The following is a 26293-nucleotide window of genomic DNA, read 5'->3' as shown; positions in this document are numbered from 1 at the left end:
CTGCTGGATGAGCAGCTTACTTCATCTACCAGCTGTTGCTGCTGCTGCGCGTTCACCAAATGCTTAATCAGGTCCTCCATCTTGTCTGTCATCTCCTGAATTATGGCCGTATTTACCCAGGACATGCGATTTGTCCACCACAATACTTGTGTTCCCGGAACATTGCCCGCATTCAAAACACCACTTGTGGTAAGTCAACTCACTTGGCGGTACATGGAGGTAGAAAAAATAGGAACACTGTCTCCTTAAGTCTTCAGTTGGTTTATTATAAGGCAGCATAAACCGACTAGTCGTGGGAAGCAAACACAGCCCTTCGGGCAAAAATCGAAAAACAATAAAGAAAACAAAATGCTGTAACAGAGTTCATGCGTTGTGGGCAACATCCCACTTTGGAGTAACATGAGTTCAGTCTTTCCTTCACAAAACCACTGGAGAATCCTCTCTCCAGTCTTGCTGAACAAAGACTGCCTCTAGAGCTCAGTTATTTAAACCCGAGACCATGTGATTATTTCCATGATGTCACTAACCATATGATTATTACCTCACACAGGTCCAATCAGCTCTGCATGTGGAGATATGGTGGACCTCCTCTCTACCGCTCTATGAAGGTGCACTAAAATCTGTCCATTTTTCAACTTTAACTTAACCCTCACAACACGTAGTGTGCTGTAGGAAAACACCCTGGTTTCATATCACTGACGCCATTAAGTGCACTGACACATATCTCCCCTCTATTACTTTACCAGTTACTTTGTCACAGTGTATTCAAATATCACATCTGCATTGGAAAAATCTTCATGTATGGCAAGATTCTGAAACACTATATTAGTATTTTAATGGTCTTGTTGCAACCATTCTTATTAGAAGTAGGAGATCTCTCATCTCCTCCTGCATAATTGAACCTAAATAGATTTTTGTGTTCATATACTATACATACATGCAAACATACAACAAAATTATTAAAAGGGGCTTTCTCAACATGAATCTTCAGGAGCGCACTGCTCCTGGACCCTGAATTCCTACTTCATCCGGAGCAGTGCACTCCTGAAGATTGACAGTTCAGAACAGCGGCATGGCCATGTGCCACTCCCATGCCACCAGCAGATGTAGATTTGCCCCTGTAGCTCAGGAGGACTGAAGCAGGTCAGATCCAGAAATTCTGCCACCTTCAGAACAGAACGAGCTGCTTGTAAAGCTTACAGCCTGCTCGGGCAGCGTGCTCCAAGCCCATGTAACCGGCCAGGCTGGGACTGCTGGGTGCCTAGTAGTTTGGGTAAAGATCTATACACTATCTAATATATAATTGCCTAGAATACTACTTCCTGCAATTTGTGCCAACTTCCGTGGCTTTGTCCGGAGCTAATGTCCGGAGCTAATGTCCGGAGCTAATGTCCGGAGATAAGTGACGTCAACAGTGTCCAGTGTCTGATTGGTCGCTCGCAGCAGGCGGCAACCAATCAGAAACGTGCCGTACTGTGACACACTCCGCCCGCCATTTTGGTGTGATTTTTGAATTTTTACCTCACAGCAAGTTTCTACTGCGTGGAGGCGGGCCCAGTGACGTTGCTCTTCAAGCTCCTGCCGAATTTCGTCAAAAAAATGATAATACCATTTACCAAAACTATATATATTTAGTTGTGAAGTGGTTCAGTGACATTTTCACACCAATTTTGAACTTTTGTTTGGTGTTTTCTCCATATACTGCCTATTATTTTTGTTCTTTCTTACTATTATTTATTAATTGTATTATTCTTACATTTGAATAAATAAAGTATATATGGATTCTAGACTCCCGATTCTTTAGAATCGGGCTGCCATCTAGTATACCGTATATACTTGAGTATAAGCCGAGATTTTCAGCCCAAAATTTTGGGCTGAAAGTGCCCCTCTCGGCTCATACTCGAGTCAAGGTGGGTGGCAGGGTCGGCGGGTGAGGGGGTGAGGGCGCTGAGGCATGCTTACCTAGTCCCAGCGATCCTCGCGCTGTCCCACGGTCTTCTGTGCTGCAGCTTCTTCCCCTCTTCAGCAGTCACGTGGGACCGCTCATTACAGAAATGAATAAGCGGCTCCACCTCCCATAGGGGTGGAGCCGCCTATTCATTCCTCTAATCAGCGGTGCCGGTGACCGCTGATAGAGAAAGAAGCTGCGGCACCGAAGACCAGGCAGAGGGACAGCGCGAGGATCGCCAGGACTAGGTAAGTATAGCATATTCACCCGTCCTCGTTCCAGCCGCCGAGCGTCGCTCCATCTTCCCGGCCGGAGCCTCCATCTTCCCGGCGTCTGCGCTCTGACTGTTCAGGCAGAGGGCGCGATGAATCATATAGTGTGCGCGGCGCCCTCTGCCTGATCAGTCAGAGCAGAGACGCCGGGAAGATGGAGGCGCCGGAACGAGACGCCGGGAGCTGCAATCAAGGGAGGTGAGTGTTGTTTTTTTTTATTGCAGCAGCAGCAGCGGCGGCGGCAGAGATTTATGTGGAGCATCTATGGGGCACAGTGAACGGTGCAGAGCACCGTATATGGCACAGCTATGGGGCACAATGAACGGTGCAGAGCACCGTATATGGCACATCTATGGGGCACAGTGAACGGTGCGGAGCACCGTATATGGCACATCTATGGGGCAAAATGAACGGTGCAGAGCACTGTATATGGCACATCTATGGGGCACAGTGAACGGTGCAGGGCACCGTATATGGCACATCTATGGGGCACAGTGAACGGTGCAGAGCACCGTATATGGCACATCTATGGGGCACAGTGAACGGTGCAGAGCACCGTATATGGCACATCTATGGGGCACAGTGAACGGTGCAGGGCACCGTATATGGCACATCTATGGGGCACAGTGAACGGTGCAGAGCACCGTATATGGCACATCTATGGGGCACAGTGAACGGTGCAGAGCACCGTATATGGCACATCTATGGGGCACAATGAACGGTGCAGAGCACCGTATATGGCACAGCTATGGGGAAATATGAACGGTGCAGAGCACTATATGGCACAGCTATGGGGAAATAATGATCTATTTTTATTTTTGAAATTCACCGGTAAATGCTGCATTTCCACCCTAGGCTTATACTCGAGTCAATAAGTTTTCCCAGTTTTTTGTGGCAAAATTAGGTGGGTCGGCTTATACTCGGGTCGGCTTATACTCGAGTATATACGGTAATTATAAAATGCTTCCAATCTTGAAAACGGAGAGTATTTAAAGTATGGCTTAAATTGCTTGTTTTTACAAGCACTTTTCAATTTTACTAAATTCTGAACTTTAGACAACCATTTTCAGACTGACAATGACCTAAAAATACAACGGTGGGCATTTAATATTAAAAGAGCCCATTCTTATTTTTGCCACGGGGTGCTATCATTTTGGCATATGTCCCTGTCTAATACTGTCTAAATCTTGTATATATAATATATATATATATATATATATATATATATATACACATATATACACAGTATATACTAATATATATATCTACTATATAATTGTCTAAGGGTCACTTCCGTCTTTCTGTCTGTCCTTCTGCCACGGTTATTAATTCGCTGATTGGTCTCTCCAGCTGCCTGTCATGGCTGCCGCGACCAATCAGCGATGGGCACAGTCCGGAAGAAAATGGCCGCTCCTTACTCCCCGCAGTCAGTGCCTGTCGCCCGCATACTCCCCTTCCGATCACCGCTAACACAGGGTTAATGCCGGCGGAAACGGACCGTGTTATGCTGCGGGTAACGCACTCCGTTACCGCTGCTATTAACCCCGTGTGTCCCCAACTTTTTACTATTGACACTGCCTATGCGGCATCAATAGTAAAAAATGTAATGTTAAAAATAATTTAAAAGAAAAAAACCTGCTATACTCACCCTCCATAGTTGCTCGCGCCGGCCGCCATCTCAGTTACAGGTTCCGGTGGCAAAGATGGTATGGGAGAAGGACCTGCCATGACGTCACGGTTATGTGACCGCGACGTCATCACAGGCCCTGCGCGCCTGCGCTAGAAAGACCTGCCATGACGTCACGGTCATGTGACCGCGACGTCATCACAGGTTCTGCACTCATACCAACCCTGGGACCGGAAGGGGCCCTCGGAAAGGTGAGTATATGTTTATTTTTTATTTTTTAACTTGTGACAAACCTGGCTGGGCAATATACTACGTAGCTGGGCAATATACTACATGACTGGCCAATATACTACATGGCTCTGTGCTGTATACTACTTCGCTGTGCAATATACTACGTGGCTCTGTGCTGTATACTACTTCGCTGTGCAATATACTACGTGGCTCTGTGCTGTATACTACGTTACTGGGCAATATACTACGTGACTGGCCAATATACTACGTGGCTCTGTGCTGTATACTACATCGCTGTGCAATGTACTACGTGGCTCTGTGCTGTATACTATGTTACTGGGCAATATACTACGTCACTGGCAATATACTACGTAACTGGGCAATATACTACGTAACTGGGCAATATACTACGTAACTGGGCAATATGCTACGTGGGTGCGCAATATAATACGTCACTAGGCAATATACTACGTAATTGGGCAATATACTACGTGGCTGCGCAATATACTACGTCACTGGGCAATATACTACAAGGCTGGGCAATATACTACTTCGCTGTGCAATATACTACGTGGCTCTGTGCTGTACACTACGTTACTGGGCAATATACTACGTCACTGGGCAATATACTACATGACTGGCCAATATACTACGTGACTGGCCAATATACTACGTGGCTCTGTGCTGTATACTACATCGCTGTGCAATGTACTACGTGGCTCTGTGCTGTATACTACGTTACTGGGCAATATACTATGTCACTGGGCAATATACTACGTAACTGGGCAATATACTACGTGGCTGGGCAATATACTACGTGGGTGCGCAATATAATACGTCACTAGGCAATATACTATGTAATTGGGCAATATACTACGTGGCTGCGCAATATACTACGTCACTGAGCAATATACTACAAGGCTGGGCAATATACTACGTGACTGGGCAATATACTACGTGACTGGGCAATATACTACGTCACTGGGCAATATACTACGTGACTGGGCAATATACTACGTGGCTGGGCAATATACTACGTGGACATGCATATTCTGGAATACCCGATGCGTTAGAATCGGGCCACCATCTAGTGTATATATATATATATATATATATATATATATATATATATATCCTGTACTTTGAATGTACATAATTATTTCTCTGAGTACTATCCACCCCCCCCTCCGTAATTAGGAAATAAGTGGTCTATATATTTTTAGTTTTAAGGGTGTGTTCACTTGTGTCGCAATAGCATATTACGGATTACGTGATCTGGATTTCTTACTATGGATTTGCAATAAATGTATCACAGGTTTTTAGTACACCCACACAAGGGTTAACCACATTATTACATTGTTGCATGTAAATTTTCATTAGCATGTGAACTGGTTTGTGGAACTCGATTTGCATGCATGGGATGCAGATTGTTTATCAATTGCATTTAGATTTAGTCATGTAAAGCACCACAAAAGTCACAAAAATTCAAGAAAACTTGTAAACAGGGCGTAACAGTACCTAAAGAGAACCGTTGAGTATATTTTTACTTATGGAAGTAGTGGTCTGGCTTTTCTGTACACTTTCGATATGCCATTCATGAGAAATCTAGTGTTAGAGTCATGTGCCCATGAGGCTAGAAGAGCACGAAGCTAAGCAGAAGGAACACATCCAGCTCTGTCAAAAATTAACCACTGCAAAATGTTCAGTTTGTCTGATTTTTCTCTTTATAGGTATATTTTTGAGTAAATTGTTCATTTATTCTATAAACTTCTGACAACATGACTCCGAATTTCCAAGGAATACATTTTTTATTTTTTTTCTGAAAAGGAAATATGGTCAAAATGTAAAAAAAAAACAGCGCTTTCAGACCTCAAATAATGCAAAGAAAACAAGTTCATAATCATTTAGAAACAACAATACTAATGTTTTAACTCAGGAAGAGTTCAGAAATCAATATTTTGTGGAATAACCATGATTTTTAATCACAGCTTTCATGCGTCTTGGCATGCTTTCCACCAGTCTTTCACACTGATCCTGGTGCAAAAATGTAAGCAGTTCTTCTTTGTTTGATGGCTTGTGACTATCCATCATCCTCTTGATTACATTCCAGAGGTTTTCAATAGGGTTCAGGTCTGGAGATTGGGCTGCCCATGACAGGGTTTTGATGCGGTGGTCTCATAATTTTTGCCAGAACTGTATGTATTTACTCTACTGCTACAGTTAGCGGCATACAGTTGAAGAGGACAGCATGTTAGTTAGCACGGTTGCCTTGGAGTGTTGGGGTCCTGGGTTCAAATTCCACCATGGACAACAAGGAGTTTATATGTTCTTCTTTAAATTCCCTATCAGTATGTCTTTGGAGTAGATTGTGAGCCGCAATGGGACAGTGATAAAGATGCACTGTGGATGTAAAATGCTGTGGATAGTAATGGCGCCATACAGGCAACAAAAATAAATCATAAGTTGAGGACACTGCAGTATGCAAATCAGAAATGTTTAAAGCACCACTCCAGCGTTTTTCTTTTGTTGCATCGCTGGCGAGGTGCTTCTAATCTAAATTCTCTGTCCCTACTCTCATACTTACCAGCCGCCGTCTTCACCTTCTATTGCCCTCGCTTCCGTCAGTCTCTAGCAGTTTGTGACCTCCCTGATCGCCCCAGTGTTTGCTGGAGTAAGCTGGAGGTAACTTTATAAGTCTATAAGAGCCTCGTTCTGGCAGTCATAGACTTACCTTGGGCAAGTATGACCGTTACATTTGACATCCGGTGAGTCAGAAGTTGCGGTCACAAGATGGGACCAGAGAGGCTCCGATAGAAGGTGAAGATGTGGTGGAATGGTGCTATAAAATATTTTCTAGTTATTCTAAGAATTACTTTACATGTACTGTATTGCAGAACAAGAATGATTTCCCATATTGACTAAAAACAAACACGACCAGGAATAGCAAATGCACATTCTACCATGCCTAGATTGCTCCAGGAAAGACACGATGTAATCTAATGGCTGACTGCCAACCACTACAATAACACTATATGTTATGCAGTCGAGGGTTGGACAGTTGAGGGGATACTGAAAATCCCGGTGAAATGCCTCCCTCTCTGTATTAAATAATTCCCTCTTGTCTGGGGGAGCTGCTATTAGCTTATGAGTTATATATTTCACCGAATACATGACTAGGCAGCTCAGGCTTATATATATCTGACCATATCGTTAAACTAAGTATAGCAGTTAAGGTTACAAAATTGGCTGTGCTCATAAGATGAAATCATTTTCTATGTCTTGAGCTAAGCCAACAGGGATCTGCAATCATCTTGTTTCCATTCTGAGATATTCAATTACATTTAAACAAGATGACACACCCCGGAGAAGACGGACTACGCATTTATAAATCGGCCCAAATGTAGATTACATTTATACAATATCTCATACTTCATAATGAACCTTTGACAGCATGACATTGTATAGGTTAAGATTAAACGTTCTTTAATGTCAATTAAGTAGAGTTTACTGAATGTTAGGCATTTTTTGGATTTTGGCCCAGCTTTGCATCATTGATTCGTATTTCTAAAAGTCTACATTTTTTGACCTTGGGTGAAAGATTGACTTGGACTGATCTTGATTTCATGATATCAATTACCAGGATAAGCCTCAATCTGTCATGGTCTGTCGAAAGTTGTACATTAAAGGATGTGTCAATGATTACCTATTCCATTTAACTATGGAACTATACAGATGTAGGGATGTGGACTGTCTTACCCTCTACCTGCCCTTGAAGACAACAGGCACAGTATGTGACTACTGTTGTGAAGCTTTATATGTGAAGAAACGTGTGTATAATGTAATGTGATATAATGTATTATGGTAATGTACAGTATGTAAAGTGTTAGAGCATAATGTGAGTATAGCATAGGATAAGCTTAGGACAGCATAGGATATAGAACAGATTAGCATGTAGACAGGAAATGGTTAAGGTTAGTATTAGCAGAGGTGGGGAGGTTTGCTAGGGACAGCATGGGCCAAACGTTTAGGGCTGTGGGAGGCCAAGTGGGGATTCTTGATGAACATTCCAATAGCATCTGGAGCCTAAGGCTTAGGCCAGATAACATGGAGCGGGCCTGGTCTTATCATGTCAAAAGATCAATGGACATGGAGTTACATGGTGGGCAGGTGGCTGGTCCTGGGTGCACTGCCGGAGCGGGCAATGAATCCTAGAGTGTAGTCCAGAATAAATGAGTGGAAGAACAGAAGGAGTTGTACCAAGTACCAAGCAGGAAGGAAGTTTGAATTGTGGTGCCCTATCCTACTTGTATCCAGCTGTTGAACTTGGACTATTTAGTAAAAGTTTGACTGTTGCAAAGAACCTGGTGTCCCATGCATTGTGTGTGGCGGCTCTTGAAAACGGAAGCCTAGAGGCAGTGGAGGCCTGCGGCCTACAAGTGAGTGTGATGCACCCCCCACTGACACTGGGACACCCCTTATCTGTAAAGTGCCAGAGCGCAATTGGACAGGAGTACAGTCTTGACTGCAGCACAATACACAAAAGCAAAAGAACATGATTTATATTGGTCACAACAAAAGCTGATCCACATAGGGTATACAGTATATGTAGCTGAATCTTTAAATATTCTTTTTGACATGGATAAAAAAAATTAGACAAAGATTAGATAGTACTGTCCATTACCTGCTATTTTTCTTGGAGTTGTATAGCAGCTTTACAAGATGGCAACAACATAGAAGTTAAAGGGACTCTTCACCCCCTCCAGCCGTTAGAAACTAAAAGAGCCACCTTGTGCAGCAGAAATGCTGCATTCTGACAAGGTGGCTCTTTTAGTTATTGGTGCAGTTAAAGCCAAAATAAAGCGTTTTATAATTTCGCCAAAATACCTCTCTTTAGTCCTGGAGGCAGATCTTAACCCCCCCTGCTGCACACGCCACACTTCAGTCACTCAAAGCTTCTTCGGCGCCGGGCGCCGCCCCCCTCCGCGCTGTTTTCCAATCAAATCCAGTGCCTACGCTGTTTAGTACTGGCTGGGGCAGGCGCAGTGAGCTCTGGCCGTCTGACCTCAGATGCAGTCTTGCAGACTGTGCCTGTGCGGCCACCCTGCTTGTGAATCCCAGCCCCGCACTGTGCATAATGCATAACACACTATGACAGGGATTTTATATTAGTGCCACCACTCCAGTACTGAAATTAAAAAAAAAAAAACGCTGGAGTTGTACTTTAAATTAGTTAGACCTTTTTTTTCTTCCTTGAGGGTTTTTTTGACAGTAGGATTGAAGGTTTTTTTGGTGTTATAGACCTTAACAACACTTAAAGGACCATAAAAAAATAAAAATTGTTATATGCTCCCATGAGGAATTAGTCCTTTCCCATTTCTTCTCTTTCCCATTAGCAAAGTTGTTTGGGCTTAAAACCACCATACACATTAGGGTACCGTTACACTATACGATTTACCAACGATCACGACCAGCGATACGACCTGGCCGTGATCGTTGGTAAGTCATTGTGTGGTCGCTGGGGAGCTGTCACACAGACAGCTCTCCAGCGACCAACGATGCCGAGGTCCCCGGGTAACCAGGGTAAACATCGGGTTACTAAGCGCAGGGCCGCGCTTAGTAACCCGATGTTTACCCTGGTTACCAGCGTAAAAAAAACAAACACTACATACTTACATTCCGGTGTCCGTCAGGTCCCTTGCCGTCTGCTTCCCGCACTGACTGACTGCCGGCCGTAAAGTGAAAGCAGAGCACAGCGCGCTGTGCTCTGCTTTCACTTTACAGCCGGCAGTCAGTCAGTGCGGGAAGCAGAGCGCTGAGGGACCTGACGGACACCGGAATGTAAGTATGTAGTGTTTATTTTTTTTACGCTGGTAACCAGGGTAAACATCGGGTTACTAAGCGCGGCCCTGCGCTTAGTAACCCGATGTTTACCCTGGTTACAAGCGAACGCATCGCTGGATCGGTGTCACACACACCGATCCAGCGATGACAGCGGGAGATCCAGCGACGAAAGAAAGTTCCAAACGATCTGCTACGACGTATGATTCTCAGCAGTGTCCCTGATCGCTGATGCGTGCCAGACACAGCGATATCGTATGGATATCGCTGGAACATCACGGATCGTACCGTCGTAGCGACAAAAGTGCCACTGTGAGACGGTACCCTAACTCATCTGGACCTACCAATATTAGTGGGATTAGCTCCGGACTCCTTCCTAGTGTAATCTGATAAGCGTAGGGCAGTTTGTTCTTCGTGAGAAAAGCCACAAGCAGAGCTGTCTGGCAGCATCTCTCTCCATTTTCCACTTTGAAATCACATGTACGTAATGACTGAGCTAAACAGTCATGTATACGAAGGGGTCGGAAGAGATGCTGTTGGCCAAACAAGTGTTTGACCAACAGTCCTTGCAGTTTCAGGATTACTATACACAGTGAAAATAGAAATTTTCAACTATAACAAAAACTAATTGGGTGATATTTCAGAACGAATGCTCATTTTAGCGGACTTATGACGCACCACGATTGTTTGGAATTATGTTGACTGTGTTTGAATTCTTCACCCAATATTTGGACAAAAGATCTTTTATTGTACGAACGATCTTCTGTCCAAGAATGATTTGATGTTAGATTTCAACTGAACAAATGACCACACAATTATGGATAAGTTCTGTGTTAATCTGTAAGGAAAACCTCAGATCAGTTAAGTCAGAAGTACGATATGGTATTAATTCTTGATTTACAAATCAGAGATGTAGGGATCCCGCCACATGAAGACAGTCTGAGGATGAGTGAGGACAAGTGAGGCATTGTTGGCCTCCATGTAGTGAGCCAGTTAGCTGGTAGAACAGTGGTTAGTGTGTGGAGTGCACCGTGGTACCAGGAGAGGGCAGGTGGGATACAGAGTGCAGATGTGGCTGATTGGTATCAATTACCTGGGCATGCAGTGAAGCGGGATAGGTAAAAGCAGGAGGAGGTAGAGCAGGTGCTAGTTCCGCTGGGTAGAGGGGATACGGCGCCCACACTTCAGGGCTACCCGGGTAAAGTGCAGGCACTGTGAGTTCATCTGTAAGAAAAGAATAAGGACACCAGGTTAGTAATAACAATATTGTAGGACCATAGTGACAACTGCTGGTGAGGATTTCTGGAGGTTTTAGGCTTTTCTTTACTTTATAAACATATAAGGCATAGGGATTTAGAAACATAGTAAATATAGGCACAGTTATTGAGGATAAATATGGATTTATATATAGTATTTTACTTGTTCATTTAGGTATTTTTAGAATATGTGAACATCTCACTCTTAGAGATTAACCCTACTTATGAGATTAGCATGAAGTAATTTTAGGATAAAACTGAACATATTACCTACAAACATATATGTCTATTTATTGTAGAATATGACCAAATGTTTCATGATTAGGTCATAAGAGCCCTGCGGTGCTTGTAGTGTAATGAGCCGGTGTAGGTAATTGAAACATTGATAAAACCAAGTAAGGAACGTTATGTGAAGTTATAAACCTGTGTAGGTCACTGTGCCAATTCCATCTTCCAATTTATCATTATGGAGGGCTTCCACTTGGGATGAGAATGCTGCAGATCCTCACTTGAATACAGCACAAGGCACGTGGATGAGATTTGAACAAATCCAATCTACATGCATATGGATTTTTTCTGCACAGAAATTGGCCTTGTAATTGCCCCCAGCAAAATCCATTTCTTAGTTATTCAAAATATGACTTGAAAGGAGACCCATGTTCATTTTTTCAACACAGGTGTGAAATGCTGAATTAGATTTTCAGCGTGGCACATTAAAAAGGATATTTCAACATTTATTACATTTTATTATATTTAAACACTTATTATGAATTTGCTTTGCTTCTTTGTATCCTGGTATCAGATGCTGGCTGAAAAGTAGACAAAGGAATTAAATTTGCACTGCCCTAGCTAGGGGCTGATCAATTGTCTCACTTGTTCTCCGTGCCTGGAAACATGGATGATACTTACTAGGCTATGTGTGCATGGGATTTTTTGAGGTGGTCAAAAACTACAAATTTTCAAGTGGAACAGCTTGTGGAAAATTCCTTTTTTTAAGGAGTTTTCTGAACTGTTTCAAGAAATGAAAAAGTTTTTCTTCCAACCATTTGGACAGTATCTCTTTGGAGAGGTTTGCATCAAGATCCACTTAAGAGTTCACGTGAATTCTTTTTTTTCCCCAACAAGCATTTTTGAAAACCCCAAGTGGAAAAATAAAACAAAAACATTCAAAAGACCAAACATATGAACATCAATGGTTTTTCAATCAAAATGAAAAAGAAGAGTCGTTTATGCATTTTGTAAGGAAATTTTTCAGGCCTTTTAAGTCTAGTTAATGTAAATTCAAAAATTATTTAAATATAAAACTTTAAAAGATGACTAGAATAACCACAGATCGGCAAGTGACCCATTATTCCCAGTTCCCTCTTAATTTCTGTAAATGACTATAAGTCCCTATTAGTCTAACAATGGCCAAACCAGTCAGTATCAGCCGGCTTAGCAGGCAGTCTAATGTGTATGGTGGCCTCTTAAGTCTACCCACAGAAGATCTCAGGGTAAATAAGAATTTGGTATTTTTTTGTTTCAAAATGCCAATCGTTTTGCTGCTAGTGAGATGAGCAGGCGCTAAAGGAGTCTGGCAGTGGCTCTCTTGTAGAGAACAGAGTAGCGCTCGGGAGAGAGTGTGCTCCTGAGTATGGAGGAGTTGGGAGAGATAGCTGCCGGCCAAACCATTGTTCAGCAGAAAACTATCTATTGTGTATGGAGCACCCTAAACTTCTCTATGTATAGGGTTCTATGGTAGTCGGAGGCTATCCAAGAACAGGGAAGAGTATCCTGGGCTGGACCATGCACACTTAGTCTGAGCAGCTGGCATGAACTTTACAGAATATTTTAAATATGTACTATATTATCCATTTATTGCAAGATGGAAGGCTGTCAAATGCAATATTGAAATAGCCATTTCTAAATGCTGGGTGTACGTGTTAGCTTCAATTGGCGTTTGATTGCATGGGCCAATGGACACTTATGAGAACAGAGCCATTGTTGATGCAATAGTTTTGTTACCATACAGACTCATCTGGTAGGCCGTGCATGTAGGCGGTGCAAAGTACTGCCAATAAGAATGACTTTTATGATGGCATAAACAATCAGATTAACCCAAGAATAAGCTATCTATTTTTGACAAGTGACTCTAGCCATGTGTTAACATGATATGATCATTGGGAAGGACACTCATTTGGCCTACACAATCCTGACATACAGCTGACATTAGTGAGCTATCAAGAACCAGATGAGCTCTTTTTGTCCAGTCTCGCACTCTTGGTACCTGAGGTTTAGCATCATATCTGCTGGATGGACAATTCATTTATTTGTATTCTCTTCTCTCCTTCTGAACCCGTCACTAGAATTATTCTCCATAGAGCATTAGTATCGTATTCCTCTAACCCTTACACATATGTACAGATTGTATGTAGGACCAGCTCTCCAACCTACCATATATCCGTAGTAGTTATCTTTTATCCTATGTCATGGCTCGTTAAAGGGTCGATATTTACTAGTCCTCTTCCTCTATGAAGAGGTAATTAGCATATGTAAACTATGTAGTCTTTTTTCAATATGAGCTATAAGGTTACATTTGCAAGGTGAGTTTTTGATGTTTCAGATTTTCTGTAGCATTTCTGCACCTATTAGGTAAATTAGGTTACTTACATTATTTTCATTGCATTTTTAAGTGTATTTTTTACACATGTTTTTCACAACATTTTTGATGCTGCAGTTTTTGTCTTATTGGTGTACGTATTAAATAAAGCGGATTTGATTTTGATACATCCTAGTATTTGGCTTTGACAAAACTTTATTGGTACAGTTATGTGCCGATTACATACCAATTTAGTGCATTTCTGCAGCGGAAACACACTAAAAATGCATATGCATTTCTGCACTTAAAAGGGGCATTCCCTTCTCCAGCATCGTATCCCAATATTTAGTAGGTGTAATAATAATAATATTAGTAAATATCTCCAATCAGAAATGTAGTATAGTTTTTCTGATTCGCCATGTCTCTTTCCTGTTGTGCAGGCATTGTAAGGGTATGTTCACACGTTCCTGATTTCCATCCTTTTTTTTTCAGGACTGAAACCGCAGCTCTTGGCAGAAAATGCAGGTCCTTTTTTGGTCCTTTTTTTGTGCTTTTTTGGTGCGTTTTTTGATGCGTTTTTTGATCCTTTTTTTATGCAGTTTTCTATGCAGAGTCTGTGTTTTCTAGGAAGTTTTTTTAGGGTTAAAATGGCTGAAAATACCCTAACCCTAACCCTAACCCTACCCCTAACCCTACCCCTAACCCTAACCCTACCCCTAACCCTAACCCTACCCCTACCCCTAACCCTAACCCTAAACCTACCCCTAACCCTACCCCTAACCCTACCCCTAACCCTAACCCTAACCCTATTCTAACCTTAGTGGGGAAAGAAAAAAAAAATTCTTAATTTTTTTTATTGTCCCTACCTATGGGGGTGACAAAGGGGGGGGGGGTGTCATTTACTATTTTTTTATTTTGATCACTGAGATAGGTTATATCTCAGTGATCAAAATGCACTTTGGAACGAATCTGCCAGCCGGCAGATTCGGCGGGCGCACTGCGCATGCGCCCGCCATTTTGCAAGATGGCGGCGCCCAGGGAGAAGACGGCCGGACGGACACCAGGAGACCGGGTAAGTATAAGGGGGGGAGATTAGGGCACGGGGGGGCATCGGAGCACGGGGGGGCATCGGAGCACGGGGGAGGGCATCGGAGCACGGGGGGGGGGCATCGGAGCATGGGGGGATGGGATCGGGGCAGCCACACTCCGCCCACGCACTTCCGCCCGCTTCCCCGCACTTCCTGCTGCAGCGGTTCGGCACCACAAACCGCAATAAAACCCACAGATATATTTTTGATCTGCGGGTTTTACTGCGGGTTTGACCTCACAATGGAGGTCTATGGGTGCAGAACCGCTGCGGCTCCGAAAAACGAAGTGACATGGTACTTCTTTTTTACCGCGGCTATTCAGCGCGGCTTTTTTTCCCGATTCCCGCATCATGTGCACAGTGGTTCCTGTTTTCCATAGGGTACATTGTACTGTACCCTGCATGGAAAACAGCTGCGGAACCGTATCGGCAAAAACGCTGCGGTTCCGCAGAAAAAAACGCACTGTGTGAACATGGCCTAAGACCTTAGGTATCCATGGTTACGACCACTAGCAACTAGCTAACTGTCATTATATCAGTGGTCGTAACCATGGATATGTAAAGTCCTGCAATGCCTGCCTAAAAACATTATCCAGGGACCACAAATTCTAAAAATAAACCAAAATACTTCTATATACCCTATGTCTTGTATACAATTCATACTTGTTGCAAAAAGATACAGGTTTTTCTAACTTATTACATCCTGTTACAAGGAAGGCTCCTTATACTGTATTTTAGAACTCAAAAATGAGAAGAGCGCAAAGTATAGTGCACACAAGACGACGATATGTCAAAAAGCGGCTTTATTAACAACAATGCCAAGTTAGACAGCAAAATACAATTAAAAACATTTAAAACCCCTGATGAAGCTGTTTTGAGGCAGCGACACGCGTTGGGTAGAGCAGGCAGACCCAGGGCATGTTGATTTAGTAAGTATGACATGACACAATACTAGCACAGTCCACATTTACTACTCTTTGATAATGGTGTGGTTTTTCATGGCCTATTCTTGCATGTGATTAGATTTGGCCTATTTTTGCCTTGCTATTCTGTGATACACATAATTGATATGTTTACCTGCATGTTTTATATTTATAAGTGCCATTCTTGTAACTGCATATGTATATTGGTATTATCTTCGTACCTGGCATTTTTTTGATTAGTAATTTATGTATTTGTATATTTTTTGGCTCTTAGGAGTGTGCTCCCTGGTCCAGGACCTATAAATGATAGCTTTACTCTCGTCTTATTTACTAGTCTAATATCACTCTACACTTATTTTATGGTCCTGCACATTGGATGCCACTTCCTTTTTGAGCTTGTCTTTTTTTTTTTCTACTTATTATACATATTGTTTCTGCCATGTATGTGGTATGTGGACTGTCTCTGTGAACATTCAATATTTTTTGTATTGTTTGCACATTTCTTACTCACCTGCCCTGCATTGTCTTGCATGTCGCTCCATCACAATTTTAAATGTTTTTAATTGTATTTTGCTTTCTAACTTGGCATTGTTGTTACAGTAATAAAGCCGCTTTTTGATATATCATCGCCTTGTGTGCACTATACTTTGCGCTCTTTCTTCTCATCTTTTTACGTTTTGGTCGCGCATTGAGTAGCACCTGGCTAATTTGATTAATTTCATTGGATTAAGTGGTGCCCACTTTTTTCTTTCTATTTTCGCATTTTAGAACTCAGCAACAAGTTCGAGCTTGCCCTATTTTCAGCTATCGCAGTACCTTCCAATGTTTCTTTCTAACTGTCCCTGAAGTGCTTCAATGTTAGGTTGTTAAATCGGTGCTTTTTAATTTTTAGTCCCTGGATGACCCCTTTAAGTACATATTTTTAAAAGATTTTTTTTCATATGAACAAGTTCCTACTGGTTAAGTGTCAGCACGCCTCATGCAGTTATACAGCTGTGTTTTATCACGTTTTACTGCTAGTTAGCCAATGTCACAATCACTGGAGATGTGTCATTCTCACAGACCGTCTTCTTGCCTGGCACAGAGCGCAGAATTTCTCAGGCCTATTTTTCCACGATCTGAGAAGGGAAACATATGGACACATGTGCACCCACAGGCCATTTCTGCCGTTCCCACATTTTTATTGCGAGTATGTTCCCAGAACACCCTGGGGACCATATTCCCAAGTCAATACGAGGAGGTGAAAGGGAAAAATAAACTGACTACTTCCTGGAAATGTGGTTTCCTGTGGCTAGCAACATTTGTACATATTAAGGCATTTCAATTACATAGGACTCTAGGCACAAAACATTATCTACCTAATGAAGAACACATTTGTCTACTGAAGGATGCATTATATTATATAGCACAGATATTACTGTGGATGATTACATGTAACAAAATCGCCATCCATAAACTTCAATAAGAAAAGACAAAATGTCCTGCAAAAGCCACTAATAGTAATATGAAAACTAAGGCTCGGTTCACATTGCATTATGGCAGTCCGTTAGACGGACTGCGTTACACCACGGCATAACACAGTGTAGCGCAGTCCGTTAACGCTAGCATTAACCCCTATTATCGGGCGCATCACCAACGGATGCCATAATGGGCATGCGCAAGCGATGTGCCGTCTTTCTGTGACGGACCTTCGGACGCGGTCTGCAGCGTTTCGGGGTCCGATCTTTTTCGGCACTTGGGTTAACACAGTCCGTTTAACGCATGCGTTGAAAGGACTGCACTAACGCAATGTGAACCTAGCCTAATCTTGACATCACATTTCTAATTCCTAGCAAAAGACTACTGCACTTGTTAACCAGTATTCTGTTTGTGTCCCAGAGTTGGGATTTCCTAAATCAGACTGTGGCCCCTTTCAGAAGTCTATGAATCACATTTTTCATAGATAGAACATGTAGCCATTACAATCTATGGAGCTTTTCACATATTCATATTTTTCTCTGGACTTTGTTTCTGCAAAAAAACATCAACACGATAACATGCGTTTTCGATCCAAGTCATGGACCAAAATCTCCCACAAAAGTCTATGGCTCAGTAAAGAATCACGGACCGCACGTATCGACATCTGGTTAAGCCTATGCTTTGTGGATCTGATTTGTAAAGTGCTGCGGAATATGTTGGATTAACATAATGATTATTATTATTAATAAAATGCCTCCCTCCCTGTATGACCATGACCACCGATATAGATCTTTGCACACTTTGGCAATTCTACCTGGATTAGTTATGATGACCCATTAAAATTTGCACCCAAAACATAATGTAGAATGCAGCCCACAAGGGCAGGGTCCTCACCCCTCTGTATCAGTCTGTCATTGTTAGTTTGCTTACTGTAAGTGATATCTGTATTTTGTATGTAACCTCTTCTCATTTACAGCACCATGGACTCAATGGTGCTATATAAATAAATAGTAATAATAATAATAATAATACTGGCATGATTCATGAAACAATTACTAAACTTTGGCTCCTACTCAATCTTCTGATTTTGGCTGAATTCATTTATCCATGATTTTTCTCATATTCACAAATCAGGCTGTCTGCCATCAGTGTGCTGGATCAACAAGGACAAGAGAAAAGACGTCACACTATATGTAACGCGTTGGGCTTTAGCCCCTTGGACTGATGTAGGGATAGGTATCCTGGTCATGTTTTATTTGCGGTATCATTTCTATCTTTCAGTGTGGGGGTATTGTGCTTAGCACAGTCGGGAGGGCTCTCCCTATTATTGCCAGACTCCTTCAGCTTCAAATACTGACATGAACCCGACTCTGGGGGGCGGTACACACACTTGCTGTGCTTTGTTATATCTTTGGGATATGCAGGGAACATCATTTGTTCCTAGAGCTATTTATGTTCTAGAGGTTGTCTTCATTACTTGTTCTCCCTTAAGATTTAGTTTAATATTTTGAGCGTTTAATTCTGTGCATGCTATTTCAATTTGTCTTTATTGCTGGAGGCTGATCACCTTCAGCGCAATATTACATCTTCTGACAACTTGGGGGACTTAATTTGAATAAGCTGATGTGACATTTGTATATATTGTATTTATTTTGTGTATTATTTTTTGTTATTGTTATCATCATTACACTGCTTGTACAACCCTAGTTCTGCTCCTATTAATGTATGTGTGCACATACATTTGGGATAATTTTTTTTCCCCTCTAGTACTGCGAGCTGGGCCAGAGATAAACTGGATTTTTTGGATTATCCATGTCATGATAGGCCAGTTAAATTATATTTGACCCTTCACCTGTGTATCATTACATCTTTGGTAACTATAGCAATGGCAATAATTCAGGATACCTATTAATCCTCTGCATGTCCAAGGGGGGGTTCCTTATTAGGAAATCTTTGATGTCTTACTTGGTTTTTAAATGTTTTTAAGTGTTGTGTGCTGTTTTGTGTTTTTGGCCGACAAAATAAAGAATTTGAAAGTGATTTATATACTATTGGTCTGGTGATCCCCATTACATATAGTGTGACGTCTTTTCTCTTGTCCTTGTTGAAATTTTTATAGGTTACACTTTGGGTTGATCCCTTTACTACTGCTATTTGGCTGGATGGTGCCCTCCACCCTTCCATTATTCAGTGTGCTGGATCAGATATCCCTCAATGTTTGGTCAGTGTCATCAGTTTCGTCAATTTTTCTTACATGTGGGAAAAACAAATAAAATAAATCCAAAACATACTGTAGGGGTTTCCCAAGCTTCTCCAACCATCCAGAGAAAATCTGACACACGGAAACAGCTCAAATGCCATCTATTTACCACTCCTTGTTTTTGTCGAGCCACACACTTTAGTAAAGGAGTTTGATCTGTGACTTGGATCCAATGGGACCGGTACATGTGAAGAGAGCCATAAAGGGTGATTCATCAAAGAGTTTTAGCAAGAAAACTGGTGTAAAACACCTTGAAAAGTTGCACAGATTTTGCACGATGTGGAGTTGCAAGAAAAAATGTTGTGACCTTAAGGCTGCCGTCACACTAGCAGTATTCGGTCAGTATTTTACATCAGTATGTGTAAGCCAAAACCAGGAGTGGAACAATTAGAGGAAAAGTATAACAGAAACATATGCACCACTTCTGCATTTATCACCCACTCCTGGTTTTGGCTTACAAATACTGAGGTAAAATACTGACCAAATACTGCTAGTGTAATGGCAGCCTTAGAAGTTTGAAGCAACTCCGCCAAGATGCTGGGGAGGGGGATAGGGCATGCTTACACCCACTTGTCAAATTCAGCAAGAAAGTGTCGGCGTTTTGTATACCCAAGATGCTTCTGCAGTCTGACTGGTGTAGCATTTATGGCGAATGGAGGTGCACACCACTGAGAATATGCACCAATTTCATTGAGTGGCATGCACCTCCTAATTAATTTGTCACACCGTACTCCAGCAAACCCTTCATAAGACTGGCATGCACAACACGAGTCTTGTGAATGGGTTTCATGGACTGTAATGTATCTTTTGTGCTCTAAAAAAAAGATGTTTGAAATAGACCTTACAATTACTAAAGAGTAGTGTTGAGCGATACCGTCCGATACTTGAAAGTATCGGTATCGGATAGTATCGGCCGATACCCGAAAAATATCGGATATCGCCGGTACCGATATCCGATACCAATACAAGTCAATGGGACACCAAGTATCGGAAGGTATTCTGATGGTTCCCAGGGTCTGAAGGAGAGGAAACTCTCCTTCAGGCCCTGGGATCCATAGGAATGTGTAAAATAAAGAATTAAAATAAAAAATATTGATATATTCACCTCTCCGGCGGCCCCTGGACATCACGCTGGTAACCGGCAGGCTTCTTTGTTTAAAATGAGCACCTTTAGGACCTGCGAATGACGTCGCGACTTCTGATTGGTCGCGTGCCGCTCATGTGACCGCCACGCGACCAATCAGAAGCCGCGACGTCATTCGCAGGTCCTTAATTCCTAGAATTAGGAGATTAGTGAATGAGAATGACGTCGCGGCTTCTGATTGGTCGCGTGGCGGTCACATGAGCGGCACGCGACCAATCAGAAGCCGCGACGTCATTCGCAGGTCCTAAAAGGCGCTGATTTTAAACAAAGAAGCCTTCCGGTTACCAGCGTGATGTCCAGGGGCCGCCGGAGAGGTGAATATATCAATATTTTTTATTTTAATTCTTTATTTTACACATCCCTATGGAACCGATACCGATATCCGATACCACAAAAGTATTGGATCTCGGTATCGGAATTCCGATACCGCAAGTATCGGCCGATATCCGATACTTGCGGTATCGGAATGCTCAACACTACTGAAGAGTCAAAATTTACTGTTTAACCCCTTCGCCCCGAAGCCTGTTTTCACCTTCCTGACCAGGCCAATTTTTACAATTCTGACCACTGTCACTTTATGAGGTAATAACTCTGGAACGCTTCATCGGATCCCGGTGATTCTGAGATTGTTTTTTTCATGACATATTGTACTTCATGGTAGTGGTAAAATATATTTGATAGGACTTGTGTTTGTTTGTGAAAAAAATGGAAATTTGGTGAAGATTATGAAAATTTTGCAAATTTCAAACTTTTAATTTGTAGGCCTTTAAATCAGAGAGTCATATCGCACAAAATAGTTAATAAATAACATTTCCCACATGTCTACTTTACATCAGCACAATTTTGGAAACATTTTTTGTTACGAAGTTATAAGAGTTAATAGTTGACCAGCGATTTCTCGTTTTTACAACAAAATTTGCAATACCATTTTTTTAGGGACCACCTCACATTTGAAGTGACTTTGAGGGGCCTATGTAACAGAAAAAATCCGAAAGCTACACCATTCTATAAACTGCACCCCTCAAGGTACTCAAAACCACATTTATGAAGTTTATTAACCCTTCAGGTGCTAAACAGGAATTTTTGGAATGTGGTAGGAAAAAATAAACATTTACTTTTCTTTCTCAAAAATTTTCCTTTATTTTTTTTTATTTTTGCAAGGGTAACAGGAGAAAATGGACCACACAATTTGTTGTCCAATTTATTCTGAGCATGCCGATATCCCATATGAGGCACAGTGCAAAGCTCAGAAGGGATGTAGCGCCACATTGCAGTGCAGATTTTGCTGCACTGGTTTGAGAGTGCCATGTCATATTGGCAGAGCCCCTGAAGTGCCAGAACAGCAGTGACCTATAAGTGACCCAATTTTACAAACTAAACCTCTCAGTGAATTAATCTGGGGATGCAGTGATTATATTCACACCACCGGTGTGTCACAGAATTTTATTCCATTGGGCAGGGAAGAAAGAATAATTTACATTTTTACCACTAAATGTGCTAGCCCCAAATTTAACATTTTCATAGTGGGAAAACGGTAACAATGGCACCAAAATTTGTTCCACAATTTCTGCTGAATGAAGAAATACCCCATATGTGGTACAGTACGGCTTAGCCACACGGAGAAACTCGGAATGGATGGAGCGCTGTTTGCCTCCTGGAGCGCAGATTTTTCTTGAACAGTTTGCAGACTCCATATACAGCGCCCCTAAGTGCTAGAAAAGCACTATCCCCCCTCAAGTAAACCCATTTTGGAAATTATACCCCTTTGGGAATTTATCTACAGGTGTAGTGACAATTTTGACTCCATGGACATTTTCCAGAAACAAGCAGCAGTGGATGTTGCAGAGTGAAAATTGCAAACTTCCGTTGTAGTGACCAGTACGCTGTAGTGACCAGTACATTATGCCCAGCTCATGCTTCTGGAGACACACACTTGAAAATTAGGCTGGCTCTCATCACTACAGAAATTCCAAACAGGTGGGTGCTAAATGTGGTTTAGGCACACTGGGGCTTAGAAGGGAGGGAGGGGACATTTGGATTTGGGAGCGGAGAATTTGCTGAATTTCTTTTGGGGGGTGAGGAGCCATTTCACTCTTCCAGAGCCTTTGTACTACCAGTAACGTGGAAGCCTCCTATATTTCCGTTAACAGATGACAGACCTGAGTGGGGACTTACTTTTTTGTGAATCGAGTTGAAGCTTTTATTGGGAACATTTTACATAACATTTATGATCACATTTATCCGGCACTCTACGCTGAGCACTCACATTGGGGTTTACATCTAAATCTCTGAGTGACATGACAGATGAAACCCCCAATGGATTCATTCACTATAATGAGGCAACAGAGTTACTTTTGACTTCATTTGCCCTCTGTTCAGCGATGTCCTTCTTTTCAGAAGTGCACAAAACTGTGGCCGACGGCATTTTTATGCAGTCCTGAAAAGACGGACACCACCGGATCACAGGTCAGACGGCGTCCACAGTGCCTCCATCTGCCTCATTGTAGGGAATCTTCCAGGGGTTCTGTCTGAATCACGTATTTCAGGGATTTAGACGGGAACCCCGGGGTAAGTGCTCAGTGCAGAGAGCAGGATAAATGTGCCTTACTGCGATCTTTGGGAGGCAGAATGAAAACTTCAACAGCAGGCGATGAATTGGTTTTATTTATTTTTACGCCGTTCCTCATGCGGTATAAGTGATTTTTTTTACGGGACGAGCTGCCTTTTTTATTGGTACCATTTTCAGGCACATAACTTTTTTTATTGCTTTCTATTCCGATTTGTGGGAGATAGAATGAACAAAAACCAGCAATACAGGAATTGCTTTTTGTTTTTTGTTCCGTGTACCCATCATTCTTTCTCAGTTGGTGTAAAGAGGCCAGGAAACAAGCATCGTACGACTTCAATATTGTCAATCGCACTCGTTTAACGGCCGGAACTCAGCGCATGTAAATACAACAGAAATATTTCTGTGTGACGGTGCAATATGTGAGCATTTGGGGCCCCACTTTAAACTTTTGCCCAGGGCCCCACTTTGTCTAAAATCGGCCCTGAGAATAGGTTTCCTTAGAGTACTACTCCAGTGTTTATTGGTATTTCCCATCCATTAGCTTTCAATAATATAGGTTCATTGTATGTGCGATTAAATAATTATGGGTTGACGTCTTCTGCCGTTTCCAGCCCTGCTTCAGTCCCCCTCCTGCATCATTTGATGTGATGAGCCAGCTCACAGTCACCTTCTGAGCGTTCTGGGAGTCACTTTCTCATTTTAAGTCTTGGAGACTCAGAAAGAACCTCTTAGGCCTACGTTCACATTTGCGTTGTGCGGTGCTGCGTCGGCGACGCAACGCACAACGCAAACCAAAACGCATGCAAAACGCATTGTTTTGTGACGCATGCGTCCTTTTTTGGCATGATTTTGGACGCAAAAAAAATGCAACTTGCTGCGTCCTCTGTGCCCAGACGCTTGCGCTAAAAAAGACGTATTTGTCACAAAACGCAAGACAACGCATGTCCATGCACCCCCATGTTAAATATAGGGGCGCATGACGCATGCGTCGCCGCGGCTGCGCCCGACGCAGCCCCGCAAAACGCTAATGTGAACGTAGCCTTAAAGATTTACATAAAAACAGGGAGTAACAGTCCGGAGTGTGAGTAGTCATTTGATGAAAGAGATGGAATGGTGCAGTGCTAGAAAAGGCAGAAGATAGTGACTATGATAAGGTACATACTGTACATATACTACTGATAGCTAACAAATGGGCAAATGAGAAAAATAAATAATAAAAACACACACGCTGGAGTGGAACTTTAAAATACCCGAGTTTCATGTTTTTGAAAAATCTAATTACAACTGAGATTAAAATTGAAGACTTTATATATCACTGGGACAGTATGAAAAACGTATTGTTCTAATTACTCATGGGAAAGGAAGATGAATGATATCAAAGTCAACCATCATTTTCTGCCTTTACTTGACAATTTATGGCTCTCATGGCTTTTAAAAGCATTACACATACCAAAGTGTATTTAAGGTTCATTTGCAGTTTAGTTTAAACAGATGCTTTTGCGCTGAGTCATTAGTTACATCTTAGAGAACAGAAAAGACAAGATCACGCTTATCTGAAGAACATAAAATCTTAAAGGAAGCATGAAAAGGAAATGAAACACTAGAAAATAAACTTCCAAATAAGTAGTGATTGGTTCCTAGGATGATCATAAATAATGAATCAGAATGACTTGAGTCATGTGTGAATGACGGCGATTTTACCAAAGACAAATCTATTACAACGATATTATTGTGCTGTAAGGACAAGTTGGGTAGGCTTGAAGCTAAGGCTCTAGTAGAGGTCACAAGGAAGTTCTTAACTAGCCCAAATAAACTAGTGCCACGTTTCTCAAGATGAATATGGTAAGATCAACTGATGCAATAATATGTACCATATCTGGAAGGGGTATTTGTGGTAGTTGTTGGGTGATGGGGTGCCCCCTCAAATGTAATATAGCATACAGGAGGCCCCAGGGGTGTAACAGTGGGTTCACCACTTAAGAAAGCATGTCGAGGTGAGGAGACTTAGCCAGATGTCCACTTTGCACTGATGAGGGGCAGTACCCCGAAACACAGTGTCTGCAAATTGAGATTCTGGTTTGGCTTTTATCCTAACTCATGTGACAAGGCTCGTTAAAGGGTCGACATTGACTGTTAGGATTGCTACTTCCAATAGGTGGCACTAGAGTTCTAGTCCTCTTCCTCTCTGAAGAGACAATTTCCACTTAAGAAAGACACAGTGCAGACAAAAACAGGAGACAGTTTAGGATATTTATCCTGCTTGACTCGTCGGTTTATGTACTGGTTTTATATCTCTGACATGTATATATGATGTTGTTTAATAAATATAATTGAACCATAAAAAAAACAAATTTTTTCCAAAAATGTAAACTGACCGAGTAACTGCTGATGACGACTTGTATTCCTGTCTATCCTGTAATATAAACTTTTCCTTTTGTGTAAACTTGCTATTGTTTCTGGCTAAAATGAAAAGACGTTCCAAGGTAACAACTATATAAATCTTTTACAACGCTCAGTGGGGGACTGTAAAATAAGCAGCTTACCATACTTCCCGTATTCCAATACTACAGACTGCGTGTCTCAAAATCACAGACAACAAACATTTTTCTAAAAACATATTAAAAATCCATAATGATTTAATCTGATACTAAAATCAACACCCTCAAGCTGCATCTATGAACGTTGAAAAGTAAATCCTGTGATAGCAAATATAAAGTTATCTGTTGCTGCATTCCCGAGTAATTAGCATTTTAGTGAATATGCAATGAGGCATTAAGTGCTGTGGGGGGTGTGACAGAACATTTTTATAGTTTCTAGCTCCGGGTGGTTATTGCCCAGCCCAGTATAAGCCTCTTTAGTTTGATTGATAGCTCACTGTCTGTGTGATGTCAAGTGCCAGGCAAAGAAATAAGACGGAGAGTCATCATGAGACCTGGGCTGGGCGGAGAAAGAAGTTCTGGAGACAGAGGCTTGGAAGGTGCTCTGTGACACTAAGAATACTTAATGCATCATTTGCAGATGAATAAAAATTATAATTACTTTGGAATGCAGCAACAGATAGAAGATATAAAAGGTAACAATGGATTTAAGCAGCAATGGAAA

General features: G+C 42.0%; 2 protein-coding genes across 4 annotated transcripts in view; one reads left to right on the top strand and one right to left on the bottom strand.

Annotated features, from left to right (window-relative positions):
- RBPMS (RNA binding protein, mRNA processing factor) overlaps nucleotides 1–26293 on the bottom strand; it is a 321546-nt gene that overhangs the window by 60278 nt on the left and 234975 nt on the right. For 2 of the 3 annotated variants that reach the window (XM_069743135.1, XM_069743136.1), the window contains exon 6: nucleotides 11010–11140. The exons of the other annotated variant lie outside the window; for it this stretch is intronic. In XM_069743135.1, the coding sequence (XP_069599236.1) occupies nucleotides 11010–11140 (131 nt within the window). The remainder of the gene's footprint in view (nucleotides 1–11009; nucleotides 11141–26293) is intronic. 3 annotated transcript variants of the gene reach the window in all.
- The window catches only part of LOC138652634 (endogenous retrovirus group PABLB member 1 Env polyprotein-like), a 204247-nt gene that overhangs the window by 43283 nt on the left and 134671 nt on the right, over nucleotides 1–26293 (top strand). The window lies entirely within an intron of this gene.

This window comes from Ranitomeya imitator, chromosome 1 (assembly GCF_032444005.1).
Source record: "Ranitomeya imitator isolate aRanImi1 chromosome 1, aRanImi1.pri, whole genome shotgun sequence".
In the NCBI taxonomy this organism is placed as follows: Eukaryota; Metazoa; Chordata; class Amphibia; order Anura; family Dendrobatidae; genus Ranitomeya; species Ranitomeya imitator.
Note: the sequence above shows the minus strand (reverse complement) of the source record. Positions and strands in the feature narration are given on the sequence as shown.